We start from the raw sequence: 14,987 nt of genomic DNA on the forward strand, positions 1-14,987 counted from the left end.
TGTAGCTTCCTCTGCTTGACCCCTTTTTTGCTAGTATCATCCTTGTTTAATACATATAACTGTGAAGAGATATCTTCACCACTCGAAGAAGATAAACTGGGGAACAGCTTGGGTTTGAGTGTATATAAGAAGATAAAGCTTGGGTGCTTACCAATAAAAGAATGGTTTTTACAGAAAAAAGGTTTCATAATAATATATGAGAAAAATGATGAACTGAGGCTACTCTAACAAACTAGACAGAGATGATAAATATCAGACTTACATTCATTTCTAGCAAGGAAAAATAGAAGATGACTAACAAGTTTCAATTTCAGCCTTCTTCAATTTGAATAGTTACATGTTGAATACCATATACTGTTTGACAGTAATCCGTCAGTCTGTGAATGCATTCGTTTGAACTAACTCCGGCCTCAACTATTACATGGCAGGCTAATACATTTTTCCCTACTGTGATTGACCAGACATGCATATCATGGACATCTTTAACTCCTTCCATATATTTAAGATCATGCTCGAGACGATCAATGTTAATCTCACTTGGTGTACTTTCTATCAAAATGCAATATATATTTGTCAGCATGGGCAAAGTAGTACTTAGAGCCACAATTGCGAAGATGAGTGTACAGATTAGATCAACCACTATCCATTCAGGTTTTGCCCATATGATTAAGCCAGCAACCATTACCCCAATGGTCTGAATCAGATCAGTAATGACATGCAAGTAAGCCCCTTGAATATTTAAATTTCGTTTTCTGGTCTTCACCGGGGAATTTGGCACCAGAGTTTTAATCTCTTCTTCAGTACATTCAGCTGCAACGCCATGATCATTTTCGATTTCATGATAGGTACTATGCGTATGATCAAGGACAAGATTTTGAATCGGATTGTGAATATGTCCCTGATCATGACTTCCACTGTGAGGATGATCGTGATTGTGATCATGACCGTGATGGTGACTATGCACGTGACCATGATCATGACCATGACCAAGCCAGAGCACCATTACAAGGTTGATGAAACAACCGAATGCAGCGACAACAAACATGAGCTTTCCATTTACCATCTCATTTTTATGAAACATTCTTTCAACTGCTGCATATATTAAGGTCCCAGATATGAACCAAATGAGCTCCACAGACAAAAACGCCCCCAGAACTTCAAGACGGTGGAAACCAAATGATTGTTGTGACGTCGCCTCCCATCCAGACGCCCAAACAGTAAAAAGAGAAATTGAAAATCCTGCAATGTCACTCAGCAGATGGGCTGCATCAGTAAGTACTGCAAGACTGTTGGCTTCAAGACCTCCAACAATCTCTACTACCATGACGATTAAATAAAAGAATATCAGCCCACAAAGTTTAGTTCCAGACTTTGATCTTTCCTTTGCATCAGACAGACTGAATTCTGATTTTAGAAAAGAGCAGACAGAGCACAATAATGGTAGTGCCTTAGAGGACACATTCCTTTCAGCTTTTGGTGATTCATTAACTTCCAGCTGGTGTTCTTCAGCAGTGGGAAGTATTTGATGTTCCATCTGCTTACCCTCTAGCAGCAATGCAAATCAAGTTAAACGAACACCTGAGCAGGAAAACAGGTTTACAGGAGCAATGCATTTTGTGAACAGTGCGAACTTAGCAATAAATCAACCTATAAAACCAGTTGAGATATTTTATATGTACATTTCTTAAGTCCTATATACCATAGAACTGTATAATCCAATTTTAGGTACTACAACAACAAATCTCAGCAGAATTGCAGAAGCAAGTTTTATCATTGAAAAGGTAGTGCCTAAAGTGTTAGAAGTTTTCTTAAGCACATGTAGGGCAATGAAAATTTTACCAAAACACTGAATCAACCAAATCATCAAAGCACAAAAATAAAAGGTACATAACAAACCTTTTTGGTTAATAATGTGAAGAACATAACAAGTTCACCTAAAAATAAGATAAAACATAAAATGGTTCCTAGTTTACAAAGAGAAATTTAGAGGGAAAAAGGTTATTGCAAAATTTCTCAATTTTTTCTTTTTGAAATCAACTCAAAATTGAGTACATGGACCAATTTGTCATCACTATTCAGTTGGTATGATGTAAAGATTTATTACTGGAAAGGATTGGAGATCAAGGGGAAAACAAGGACCCAGACTTGTGGCTCCTGCCTAAGGAGTTGGAGACATCAAAGCTTAAATTAAAATGACGAGCCTGAGGAATTTTAATCTTATATATGTGTGTGTGCCCTGCGAATGTCTTCACAAGTGCTAAGATGAAAGATAAGAGATGGATTCATAAGACCTTCACATGCCTTATGGATCAGGACCAGGCTACACTTACAGCAATCTCAACAAGTACATATGACATCCTATTTTGAAATTCACAGACTAAAGGTATAAAAACATGTCCATTCAGGTTGAATTTTTTCACTTATTGCAGAAATAGAAAAGAGAAGGAGAAGATCACCACATATGAGTGGGACTTGATCTGCGCCTCTGCATTTTGTCATGATCATTTATCTTTATATTCTGGCTATTGTAACCATCATCTCCATTTAGATTATAAATTCTAGGAGCAACTTGTATACAAAAATGATCAATGCATAACACAAAGAAGAATGCTAACGACTATTATCCATCCAACAAAAAATAAAGCTAAAATGTTCCTTATCCACTTCGGTTAAAATATAACATTAAATCCATTTGGGGCATTCCTCTAACACTTTAAGGCTTATTGATTCTCAACAATTTCAGCAATGAACAACAAGATAAAAGGATTTTGTCAATGCATGAAAATTTCGAATTTTTTAACTACCAACTGATCAAGAATTATAATTTCATATTACCTGCAACAGACTACCTCAAGCAAAACAGGACAATTTACAGATCTATCAAAGAATTTATTGCATGCATAAACAACAGAGCGAAATTTACACAAATCTTTTCCGAGGAAATATATAGAAACTCACTATATATGATTAAATCTTCTAGCAGACACGACTGTTATCTTCAAATGAATTCGTGGTGAATACTCTGTTCTATCCTTTAGAATGCCTCCTTGGCGTAGAATGTAGAGATAAACAAAACAAAAGCTTGTGAAATTCCGGCCATTTGTTTCTCCCGGTCTTTCTTTAGAAATATATAGATTTTTAATTAATTAAATGGAAGGACGGCCTTCTTATATAGGCAAAGAGAAGTTTGTGGGGGAAGTTTGGAGAGCGTCTGTCCGAAAATTATTTGCAGGAAAAAGGATTTTTCAAAGAGAAAAAATAGATTAGCTTACTTTAGAGTAATTTGTATTTTGCACCCCATAAGTTTAAGCGCTTTTACGATTTAGTCTCGAACAAAATTTCTTGTCAATACGCACCTTAATGTTTAAAAAGCGCTTCGATATGCATCCCTTTGACCATATTCCGTCAAGTTAATAGTTAAAATTAACGGCTGCAAAGGTAAAACGGTAATTTTGTATGAAAAGAATCAATAGAAGGAAGTCTACAAAATTACAATTTATCCCGTTAACTTTACTTTTGTATGCAAGTTAAGTAAGTTGTTATATGGTCTGACGCAGGCTCCTTGATGTTGGTTTGCTAAATTTCTACTGCATTGAAAGATTACGGTTTCTCTTAATCCCATCTGATAACAGCCTATTCACATTTACTCAAAACTGTAATTTTGTTGCTATTCTGGTATATGTTGATGATATTCTTGTTACGGGAACTCATATACATCTTATCAATACTATTACATTCTACCTGACCGCCAAATTTCAACTTAAAGACTTGGGACCACTCCGTTATTTCCTTGGCATTAAGGTTGTTCGTTTTTCTGTTCCTCAGAAGGCATCTATCTTGGTCAGCACAAATATGCCTCGGATATTTTGCAGGACACTTGACTTGTTGATGCTCAGCCCTTTGTCATTTCTATGGAACATAATCATAATTTTCAGGACAATTCCAGTCCCTTACTCTGTAAGTCTGTAGCTTCGTCTTATAGACGTCTTGTAGGACGTTTAATCCATCTTACATTCACACGTCCTGATTTAGTTTATGTTGTGCAAGTTCTGTCTCAGAATCCAGCCACACCTCAGACATGACCATCTTATTGCAGCTCATCGAGTTGTTCAATACATCAAAATTCTCTTACTCCTTTTACTATGTATTGTGATATCATATATGTACTTCATACTGCTCACAATTCTGTCATTCACAAGCGTACTAAGCAATCAGTAATATCACTTAAGACCTTAAAATTTTTAGAACCAGATTTTTATAATATATAAACAGGATTTAAATCTTAAGAGCTCACATTGAATTCCAAACTTTTTCTATTAACAAGTTCTAAATGCAGGATTGCAGAGCCAAGGCTGATCCGCATTTGAAGATTTCTGACTTGATACTATTACAGGTAACGACGCTAGGTAACGGTATTCTAAACCTGAATTGATTATAAGAATTTTAATTCTCATGCAAGCACTAGTCTGTAATCAGTGCAACTCAAACCATAATGCTCCCAAATGCGAGGAATATCTATTGGGTTGGGTTACTATATTTCGGGGATTTTGGAAGGATAGATAAATCTTTGCTGACAAGGACTTTCTGGGGCACTGTCGAAACAATTTTTTAATTTTCGACATCTCTGCATAGGCATCGGCTTTTACATTGCTGAAGTGAAAGAATATCTTCTTGAGCGACGGGGAAACTGCAAGCAAAGTCTTTATCAAAGAGAGAACTCTTGTGTCAACCACCACATCAAGAATTGTCAAAGTATGTAGTTGGTGTAGTAACACGTCCTTCCAGCAAGGCTTTTCCATTCTTTGTCCAACTGTTGGGTCCAAACTCCTTGTTCCAGGTTTCTACACACGAAACATATGAAACTTCTTAATACTTTCATAACATCCCCAATAAACTTACGAGTTAAAACTCAAGCTGGAAATTATAATTAAAAGATTTTTAAAATTAGTTCTATTTCTAACCAGTTCAATCATAAGAACCCGCAGGTTGGACAAACATCTGATCAAGCTAAGAGAATTGTAAAGTTGACAAACATTTTTAAATTGAAGTCCAAGTAACCTAAGGATCTCTATTCGTGGTGCAACTCCCTTCAACGTCGGATAAAATGGTTGTCCCAAAACCTATTAATGGATGAAAAGGCAAAACACTAAATTGTAAGAGACACTGCTGGAGTATTATTTAGTTGAATGTAAAATCTGTTAGTTAGATTGGTCGAACTCTGTTCTTACCTCGACAGTGTAACCATTAACATAAAGATGACTGATGCTAGGTGTATCGCCAAGAAGCTTGATCAAATCGACGGGCATCCTCGTGTTGGGATTTACTGTTGTCAGTGCGAGACCTAAGAATTTCAATTGTTTGGTGCATTTAAACCATTGCCACTCAATTTGTTCACTTTTGTACAAGATAAAATATGTGAGGTTGTTGGAATTGGTAAATTGGCAGCCCAAATTGTGAATTCCAGTACAGCCATACAGTAGCAATTCCTTCAGTTGAGACCCAAATGAGATGTCAGCAGTAATTGAGACATCGATAAGTTCAACCCTTCTTAGATTATCAAAGCTTCCAAGTTTAGGTGATGCAGTTAGTGTCCCTGTAGTGAGCTTGAACTCAACCAACCCTTCACAAGTGAACAAAGGAATTTCACAGGCATTCTTTTCTGAAAAAAAGATCTCCAAGACCTTAACCTTTTTATTGAGAAAGTGATCAAGCCACCGAGAAACAGTAAACTGATCAAGTTTTGGAGGAATGAAGAGATTTAAGCTCAATAAAGGTCCAGCATGAGCCAATATAATCATCTCAACAGCCCTCGAAAAGGCAGACTGATGCGTGTCTTTGTCTTTATTAGCAGTAAGTTGCAAGAAAAACAACTTATCGAGGACTAGATTGTTTTTCATTCCCCATTTACACCTCCATTCTTTTGACAGAACACTTGTTCTTGCTGCATCGTGAACCGACAAACGCTCCAAGATACAGTGTACTAGTTCTTGTGGCAAGTTGCTGATCCTATCTGATCTTTCATCAAGTTGTATCATTCCAAAATCACCAATTCCCTCGCTGTGTACTCCATCACTAACAAACACTCGCATTTGATTATCAAGTTGCTTTCTTTTAGCACTAGGTGTGTCGTCTTCTATAGCATAAGATGGCCTCTTTGGGACATCACCAGCCATTGCTAAATTGAATATCTAAGTAATCATAATAACAACTCAATTAATCAATAAGCAAAAAACGATCCAAAGCGAAAAAAAAACATATGTGCATGACCCATTATATTGAACCGAAAATATGTACATAATCAAAGAAGGGTCCTGGTCCCGGGCATCCATATGCCAGGGAGCTCTTAAATAAAATATCTGTACTGTTGGATGAATATCCAGCGGCGGGATCGACATATACGGCGTTTAAAACGCACGGTTAGGGGATGTCCCGTGCAACGCTTAAACGTATTAAAAACATGATATAATCTAAACACTGGATATTCATCTAACGACAACGCTTAAACGTATTAAAAACATGATATAATCTAAACACTGGATATTCATCTAACGGTTGTATGTTGTTTAACTCCTTTGCAGCCATTAATGGCTGTGGACCGCTACCCATTAAAGAAATACAACAGAAGCAGGGGATGAGTAACAAACAGCTGAATTGAACAAACAACAAACAACAAACAAAGATCAAAGAGAGGTATAGAAATACGTACGTGTATATGATGATATTGTTTTCGAACAACTTATGATCTTTAACTTTAGAGCAGCTAGTATCGTTTATATATACTGGGGTTAGGGTCGGCTCAACAGTAAAGCAACCAAGCGCTCGCCTAGGATCCCAAACCCTTAAAAGGCCCCAAATTTTTTATAGTTTTATATATGTATTTAGGTTGTAATAATTAAACTTTGATTTGTATTTATAAAAAAATATATTTAAAATAAATATGAATTATTGTATTTAAAAAGAATATATATAATAATAAAATATTAATAAATATGAATAATATTAACTTAAAAAAATGAGAATCAGATGAATCAAATGATTTTGAATTTTTCAGTGATATGGGTAAGTACTTGATAAATGTAATAAACATAATATTTAAATAAATAATATTTATTTTTATTTTTCATAAGTTATGTGGATTCTATCTTTTGTGTTATAATACTTTTTTAAAATTTATTTAGTTGAAATTTTATATTAATATACAAATTAACCTAAAAAAATAAAAAGAACAATATATAAAATGATGTATAAATTTGGTGTAAAATCTAAAGATAATGATTATGTTCCTATTGATAAATATTATGTATAATTATTTATAAGAATCTAAAATATAAATTTTTTTAAATATAAAAAATAAGTATCAAAATACATAAAACTTATTATAAATAATATATAAATTCATATATTATATAAAATAGAATATTTTTATATAAAAAAAAAGACCTCCATTAAAATCTCGCTTAGGGCCTCATATTTAGTTGATCGGGGTCGTTTGGATGAGTTTAAAATAAGTGCTTCATGTTTAGTTCTCATTTTAAGGGTTCTGACACTCACTCTGTATATATATATATATATAGTACTACTCTAATACAAACCACCTTATTCTACAAACTAAAACCCAGCTGCAATATCACTAAATTCTGAACACAATATCACTTAATCTTTTAACAACCCCACCTCCACCTCCATCTTCTCCGGCTAAGCCTTCACTTCCGGCAACACCATTTCGGACGCCCCCTCCACATTTGTCGCCCACTACCACCCCGTTCACGTCCACCATCCCTCCATTCCTCCTCCACCATCTCTACCACCAACGTCCAACCACCTCCACCTCTTCCACCACCTTCATCTCGACCTTTGCCATCTTCACCTCCGCACGCTATCTCAGGTCCTACCTCCGCCATAACTCCATCTCGACCTCCACCTCCACCATCTTAACCCCACTCCCGCATCCTCCATGCCCTCGCCCCTCCATCTCCACTACCTTCTTCTCAGCCACCGCCATCACCACCAGAATTAACAAACAAAAATAGATCTGGAGGTTTGCATCAGATTCTGGAGATTTTTACGAATATCACTAATTTCTACAGAGGATATCACTAATTTCTAAAGCGGATATCACTAAAATGTATAGATTATATCACTAAATAGTATATCAGAATATCACCGATTTTTGTAAAAATATCAAGAGCAGGTGGCAGAGGTGGTGGTGATGATGGTGAAATCGGAAACAATGACATGAGTGGCAGTGTTGATAGGAGCGTGTGGGCATAGATGTGATAGTATAGGTGGAAGGAGAAAAGGGAGATGAAGTGCGGTTGATGAAAGAGAAGTGGAAGGAGGAGAAAGAACGGGGGCAGATCTGGGTGGGGGGTTACTGCTGGGTTATAATTAAGTGTAAGTGAGTGCCTTTAGTAATTTAAGGAGTTTCAATAGTGGTTTTTAGTTTTTATTCTAACATTGGTTTCTATTTGATCATGAGCATATATATATATATATATATATATATATATATATATATATATATATATATATATATATATATATATTAAGGTTCGAGGGAGAACCTTACTATCAAGAGAACTGAGAGATCTAATAACAACCATAGATATATTCTAATATTACAATGATTTAAAACCCATTAATTTAATGGCATTATTGTAATAATCATGTGTATGTTGGGTAAATGGCTTTCTATTTTGGACCTGATCGACAAAGAATCTTTTAAACATGGAAATTTGTATCACATTTAATTGCATACAAATCAATCACAATAAACTTTTAAAAGGAAAGATTATGCAATATTCTCATTATTTAGATATATGAAAACACACATAATACAAAACATACTCTTATCTTCTACAATCACAGACGTAGAACAACTTAGTTGTAGAATTCCATGATGGAGAACAACGAGAAAATTACAAGGTTTGCATTCTATCTTGAATGCAAATGACCAAAAAGAACAGATTACGCAGACAAGGTTTAATTCGGTGGTGGTGTTTAATTTGAAGGAACACCCTTATCATGTGATGAACTTCGTGGTTAAGTGAAGACGATCGATGCGCTGGTGCACAAGAAACAACAGCATGCGAACATCATTGATCTGGATTCTTTAAAGAACCATCACCCTGCTTGATTTCTAAACCCACACTAAAGACAACCCCGTCCCCTGTTTTCTGTCAATTTTCGTTCGATGGTTACGGAGTTGTTTGAGCAGTGCGTTTTCTTTTGATTTTTTTGCCTAGTCGTTTTTCCGAGTTGGGGTTCGATTTCGTGTCCTGCGTACCAAGTCATAGCTGTCTTTGAGTTCCTTTGCAAGTTTATGAGTCTGAGTTTGTTTAGTTTTGTATTAGTGGATCATTGCAAGAATTCAAAGTTGATATAACTGAAGCAACAACAGCATGCCAACATCATCTCTTGATTCCCTATGGGCTGCAACAACTTCTATGATGGAAAGAAAATTCAAATCTTGATTTATTGCTCGAAAGCAGAAGAAAATTGCTATTATGCCGGGCAATCACGGAACTCATGCTGCTAAACCAAGCCAAAAGAATAGTTAAAGGATTTGAATTCTTGAATTCTATATGATGTCATATTAAAAAAACTATTCTATAATCTTTGTCAATATAATATGTTGGTCATCAGATTCTAAAATGTGTTTACCAGAAAGAGTCACAATTTTATATATTTCCGTTGTGTATTTCATAAATGCTAATTAGGGTCTAAAGGAAGGAATAATCAGTGATGATAATGCTTCACAGGATTGCTGTGGAGCAAAAATTGAAAAGCAAGATGGAACCAAAGGGGGTGCTGTAGAAATCTCATTAATTTTATTAAGTTCCAAAGCACTTTTACTACATTTTCAGTGATTCTTGGAAAAAAACGACTACAATATTTTTGAAAAGAATCCCTTTATGCATTATTCTAAGATGTGTTGTGAGGTTTTATATATAATTACCATTAAAGATTCTTCAATTTTTGGCAAATATAATATGTTGGTCAAGAGAATCCAAGCTCTGTTCCGATGAAAGAGTTTTAATGACAATCTCACTTTGTCTATTCCATGTTGCTTCACAGTGCCGAGACAAAAGAATCATTAATGACGGTGATACTTCAAAAGTGCCCAGACAAAAGAATCATTAGTGACGGTGATGCTTCAAAAGATGGCTGTGGACCAAATCCTTTTTACAAATGTTACTTGCCTATGATAGCAGTTCTCACAAACAACTTCACCAATATTTTAATTATTATAAAATTTAAAATACTAAAATTTATATTATAGAATATTAATCTAATAGGTGTTTTGTTATCTAATAAGCCATATTTCTCATTACTAAAATGAAATATAATAGGTGTTCTGTTATCTAATAAGCCATATATCTCCCGACAAATTATATTTCTCAAACAAATATTTGTGTATTTATTTTATTAACAAATATGTTCTCTCAAATGTTTTAAATAAATTAAATTTACTACAGTTATATTTCTTTTAAAGAATCTTCTAATTACTGTCATACCTATCTTCTTAAAATTAAATATTAATATAATTATATTATCCTAAAGAATCTACTAATCTTCATCATATTTATCTTTTTATCTGTAAAAGAAAAGTTGTGGAATCTAATTACTAACTAGTTTTACATTATTAAAATAGAATATAATAAATTACAATTTCATTTATTTAAAACACTTAAGCGAATCTCCCGACAAGATAATATTTTTATAATAAATACTTGTGTATTTTATTTTAATACACAAATATATTGTCTAAATTGCTTCAAATATTTGAATTTCACCATAACTATATTCCTTTAAAAAATCTACTAATTAACTTCATATTTATCTTTCTAAATAATTGAATTTTCATAAAATTATATTTTCTTAAGGAATCTATTAATTACCGTCATATTTATATTTTTTATCGGTAAAAGAAAAGCTGTAGGATCTAATTACTAAGTAATTTCTCATTATTAACATATAAAATAATAAATTAATATTTTTATTTATTTTAATATTTAGTTGAATTACTACATATTATAATATGCTAAGATTCTATATATGTACACTTAAAGATTCTTGTAAAAATTATATATTTATATATTAGTTTGGGTTCAGAACTTCACATGAAAAAAATTCTCATTTATGTATTAAATTTTGAAATTACTTTTGAACACACACAATTATGCGGAAAAACATGTATTTAGATTTAAATTCTGAAAGTCGGTGAAAATTACACGGTTGTGAGCAGAACCCTAATGGTTCTATTTTAAACATTGGTCGAGACCCTATATAAAAAGAACATTTAATAATAGATTCTAGTATATATAATAAAGTATAATTCAAATCAAATTGAGATTCTTTAAAATGTTTTGAGATTCTTTAAAATGTACGCTCAAATATCGAAGAATGGATATAGTACAATTTTTAAATATTTATTTATAAAATTTACATAAAATGTCTATTTTAAGTAATTGAAAGAATATTAACACGGTGAACTATATTTAAGTTTTTTTTAAAAAATCTCAAAATTTTATTATTGAAAATTAATACTAACTTAATTTATATTTAAAGAGCACTTTATCGAATTCTTAACAAGAAAACATGTAAGTTTGCTATAATAGATTTCGCAAGTTAATTCTGTAACTAAATACTTTTACAATATTTTGAAGAATTTTTATTAGAAAACTAAATATTTATACAATATTGAAAGAAATATTTCATGGATAATAAAGTACTGATTTATTAAACGTGATATTTACACAATATTTGAAAGAATCTCTGATGAATAACTATTTTCATCATGGTCAATCTTTTGAAAATTTGAAATTCAAAGTTAATATACATTAAATTCTATGGTTGATTGATTAAGATATGGAGAATATAAATAAAGAAATCAATTGATTACATATCTTATTATTTATGTTAATCAAATAATTGGTCATAAATGAAAATTGAGATTCTTTAAAATGTTCTGGGATTCTTTAAAATGTACGCTCAAATATCGGAGAATGGATATAGTATAATTTTTTAAATATTTATTTATAAAATTGACATAAAACGTTTATTTTAAGTAATTGAAAGAATATTAACACGGTGAATTATATTTAATTTTTTTTATAGAATTTCAAAATTTTATTATTGAAAAATAATACTAACTTAATTTATATTTAAAGAGCACTTTATAGAATTCCTAACAAGAAAACATATAAGTTTGCTATAATAGATTTCGCAAGTCAATTATGTAACTAAATACTTTTACAATATTTTGAAGAATCTTTATTAGAAAACTAAATGTTCTTTTAATTTATACAATATTGAAAAGAAATATTTCATGGATAATGAAGTACTGATTTAATAAACATGATATTTACACAATATTTGAAAGAATCTCTGATGAATAAATATTTTCATCATGGTCAATCTTTTGAAAATTTGAAATTTGAAATTCAAAGTTAATCTACATTAAATTTTCTAGTTGATTGATTAAGATATGGAGAATATAAATAAGGAAAGCAATTGATTACATATCTTATTATTTATGTTAATCAAATCATTGGTCATAAATAAAAATTTGCCCAGAAGATATTTTTATTGATATCCGATTATGCCCTTTACTGAATCATTGATATATATATAGGCTTGTGCTCAAATGAGAACCCCAACTAATGTGAGATATGAGATCTAATCTCAGCCACACATTTTTATCCCCAAATTAAATGATAACCACACATATTAAATGTTAAGTTTAATCCACCCACCCACCCATTTCTCTCACCTCCCCAACCCACCCACCCACCCACTTCTCTCACTGCTCGAGCAACCCCCCCCCCCCTCCTGACATCAACTCGACGGCAACTCTGCCGCACCTTCCACCACAAACAACACAGATAACACTCACAGTACCTTTGTATACACGTGCTTGCACTCTCTGCTCGCTTCCTCTTCTCTGCACATCATCGCCTTCATCTCCATCGGCGAGGCGGCCACTCCGGCATCGCGGCTGCTGCCGACCTCTATGCCACGTCGACAATCCTCTTCCTCCTTACTTTCATTTACTCACTGACATTGTTGCTCGTCGTCGATCCAATCTCAACGCACGCAGGCAAGCTTCTGATTTCGCCGTCACGTTCTATAATTATGTCGACAGTTTTGGTGGTGCTGAGAGATTTGGTGGTGGTGGTGGTGTTGCTTATGTAGTGATTTTTTTTTATTTCATTCGATTTTTCATGTTTTATTTTGTTCGATTTTGTTGATTTTGATCTTGTTGATTTAAATGCGTGTTAATTTTTATGATTTTGTGATCAGTTTGATGATTTTTGTGCATTGTGTGATTTTAATTATATGTGGTTGGATGTGGTGATTTTGTTTTGTATTTGGGGATTTCGGGGGTGGTGGTGGTGGTTTGTAGATGGTGGTGGTGTGGTAATTTTAATTTACGGTGGTGAATTTTTTTTCTGGTGTTGCTTTCTCATTTTTCGGTATTGATTTCTCATTTTTTTGTGGTGATTTTTGTTTTTACGGTGGTGATTTTTGTTTTTCTGGTGTTGATTTCTCAATTTCTGGTGGTGATTTTATATTTTACGGTGGTGATTTTATGTTTGCCGGCGGTGATTTTTTAATGGTCGCCGGAGGTGGTGGTTGTCGCCGGAGGTGGTGGTCAGCAGTGGTTGAAGGTGATAGGTAGTTGAATTAGAAGATTGTGAAATAATAAAATATTATTTTAAATGAATGATGAGAGATGAATATAATGTATTTAAATGAATGGCTGAGATTAGATCTCATATCTCACAATAACAGTGGATCTCATTGGAGCATGACTCTATATATATATATATTCACTAAATCTTCTAATTATAATAGCCATTGGATTTAAATGAATCATCTACGGTAGATAGGTTTGTTCCCCCGGTTCTCTCGATAAAAAAGTTCTCTTAGAATCTTACTCCTATATATATATATCGGTTTGTCTAGTGTGTGCCCATGGGCACACACTAAGCGCGGAAATTTTTATATTTGGGAGATTTTGATTGGTGTGGTTGGTGTATTTGCAAGGGGGGTCCACCATTATCAAAAGAGGGGAGCCAATCAAAATCTCTCAAGCACAAAATTTTCCGCGCTTAGCATGTGCCCATGGGCACACAATAGAAAAACCGTATATATATATATATATATATATATATATATATATATATATATATATATATATATATATATATATATAGAGTGAGGTTCCAGAGAAAACTCTCTTATCAAGAAAACCGAGGAACCCTCTTAGATACCGTTGATTATTTTTCTCATATATAACTATTTCTAAAATTAAAATCAATCAAATATATCTATAATCTAACACACACGGGGGCAAAATTGTAAAGAATCTGTCATTGATTAATTAAAAATCTTCTATTTTTGGCATCTAATAAAATCCAATCAAAGCACACAAATAATCTAGAATCATTACATACATATATTATCCTCTAATAAGAATCTCTGCAATTGTAAGAAAGAGACCGCCGTGGTTGAAAACACCATGATTCATCGTTTGAAGGTTTGTACCACGTATCCTCCTCATGGATCTTAAAACTTTTTCATAAAATTTATCTGTTATGACTTTTGTATAATCTCTAGAACCATATAATCCTTTTCAGAGATATAATGGCAGAAAAGAATCTCCATAAGAACACCGGCCATTTGTTGGTACGAGTAAAACCTATCTTCTTAAAGAGAATCGTGGGGAATCTTTCCGATGCACAAAGACAATGGGTTGTGGAAACCGGATTCGAAAAGCTTCTACTTTTCAACATCATGGAATACCCTCAACTTCTGAGTTTTTCGATTTCAAAGTCGTACAAACCAATCGATTTAACAATTTCAATTGGTGAGAATATTATAAACTTTTAAGAAGATGATGTCTAGAATGTACTTGGTTTGCCGAACGGGGAGTTAATGTTTGAGAATTCTTACAATAGAGAGTATACAGATGTTGGCTT

The 14,987-nt window shown here is 33.2% G+C and overlaps 2 protein-coding genes across 3 annotated transcripts; both read right to left on the reverse strand.

The window, feature by feature from the left end:
* Nucleotides 1-243: 243 nt before the first annotated feature.
* On the reverse strand, nt 244-1,380 carry LOC108207455 (metal tolerance protein B). Its single transcript, XM_017377900.2, has 2 exons — nt 916-1,380; nt 244-810 (listed from the first exon to the last, which is right to left on the reverse strand). The coding sequence occupies exons 1-2, from the start codon at nt 1,322-1,324 to the stop codon at nt 311-313; spliced, it is 909 nt and encodes a 302-aa protein (XP_017233389.1). The 5' UTR covers nt 1,325-1,380; the 3' UTR covers nt 244-310.
* A 2,895-nt stretch (nt 1,381-4,275) lies between these two features.
* LOC108208563 (F-box/FBD/LRR-repeat protein At1g13570) lies at nt 4,276-6,794 on the reverse strand. Of its 2 annotated transcripts, none has more exons than XM_017379092.2 (4): nt 6,707-6,794; nt 5,229-6,188; nt 4,962-5,120; nt 4,276-4,841 (listed from the first exon to the last, which is right to left on the reverse strand). In XM_017379092.2, exons 2-4 carry the CDS (start codon nt 6,171-6,173, stop codon nt 4,473-4,475), a joined length of 1,473 nt encoding a protein of 490 aa, XP_017234581.1. In that variant the 5' UTR covers nt 6,174-6,188; nt 6,707-6,794; the 3' UTR covers nt 4,276-4,472. The 2 variants fall into 2 exon arrangements, with proteins under 2 accessions (XP_017234581.1, XP_017234582.1); XM_017379093.2 differs by having other exon boundaries at nt 4,740-4,841; nt 5,059-5,120.
* Between the last annotated feature and the right edge of the window lie 8,193 nt (nt 6,795-14,987).

Source organism: Daucus carota, chromosome 2 (genome assembly GCF_001625215.2).
Source record: "Daucus carota subsp. sativus chromosome 2, DH1 v3.0, whole genome shotgun sequence".
Taxonomy (NCBI): Eukaryota; Viridiplantae; Streptophyta; class Magnoliopsida; order Apiales; family Apiaceae; genus Daucus; species Daucus carota.

Coding starts and splice junctions, on each gene's coding strand:
- LOC108208563 (XM_017379092.2), bottom strand. CDS start 6,173: ATGGCTGGTGATGTCCCAAAGAGGCCATCTTATGCTATAGAAGACGAC. Junction 5,121..5,228: donor TTAATGGTTACACTGTCGAG/GTAAGAACAGAG, acceptor ATCCATTAATAG/GTTTTGGGACAACCATTTTA. Junction 4,842..4,961: donor GGGTTCTTATGATTGAACTG/GTTAGAAATAGA, acceptor TTTCGTGTGTAG/AAACCTGGAACAAGGAGTTT.
- LOC108207455 (XM_017377900.2), bottom strand. CDS start 1,324: ATGGTAGTAGAGATTGTTGGAGGTCTTGAAGCCAACAGTCTTGCAGTA. Junction 811..915: donor CAATCACGATCATCCTCACA/GTGGAAGTCATG, acceptor ATGGCGTTGCAG/CTGAATGTACTGAAGAAGAG.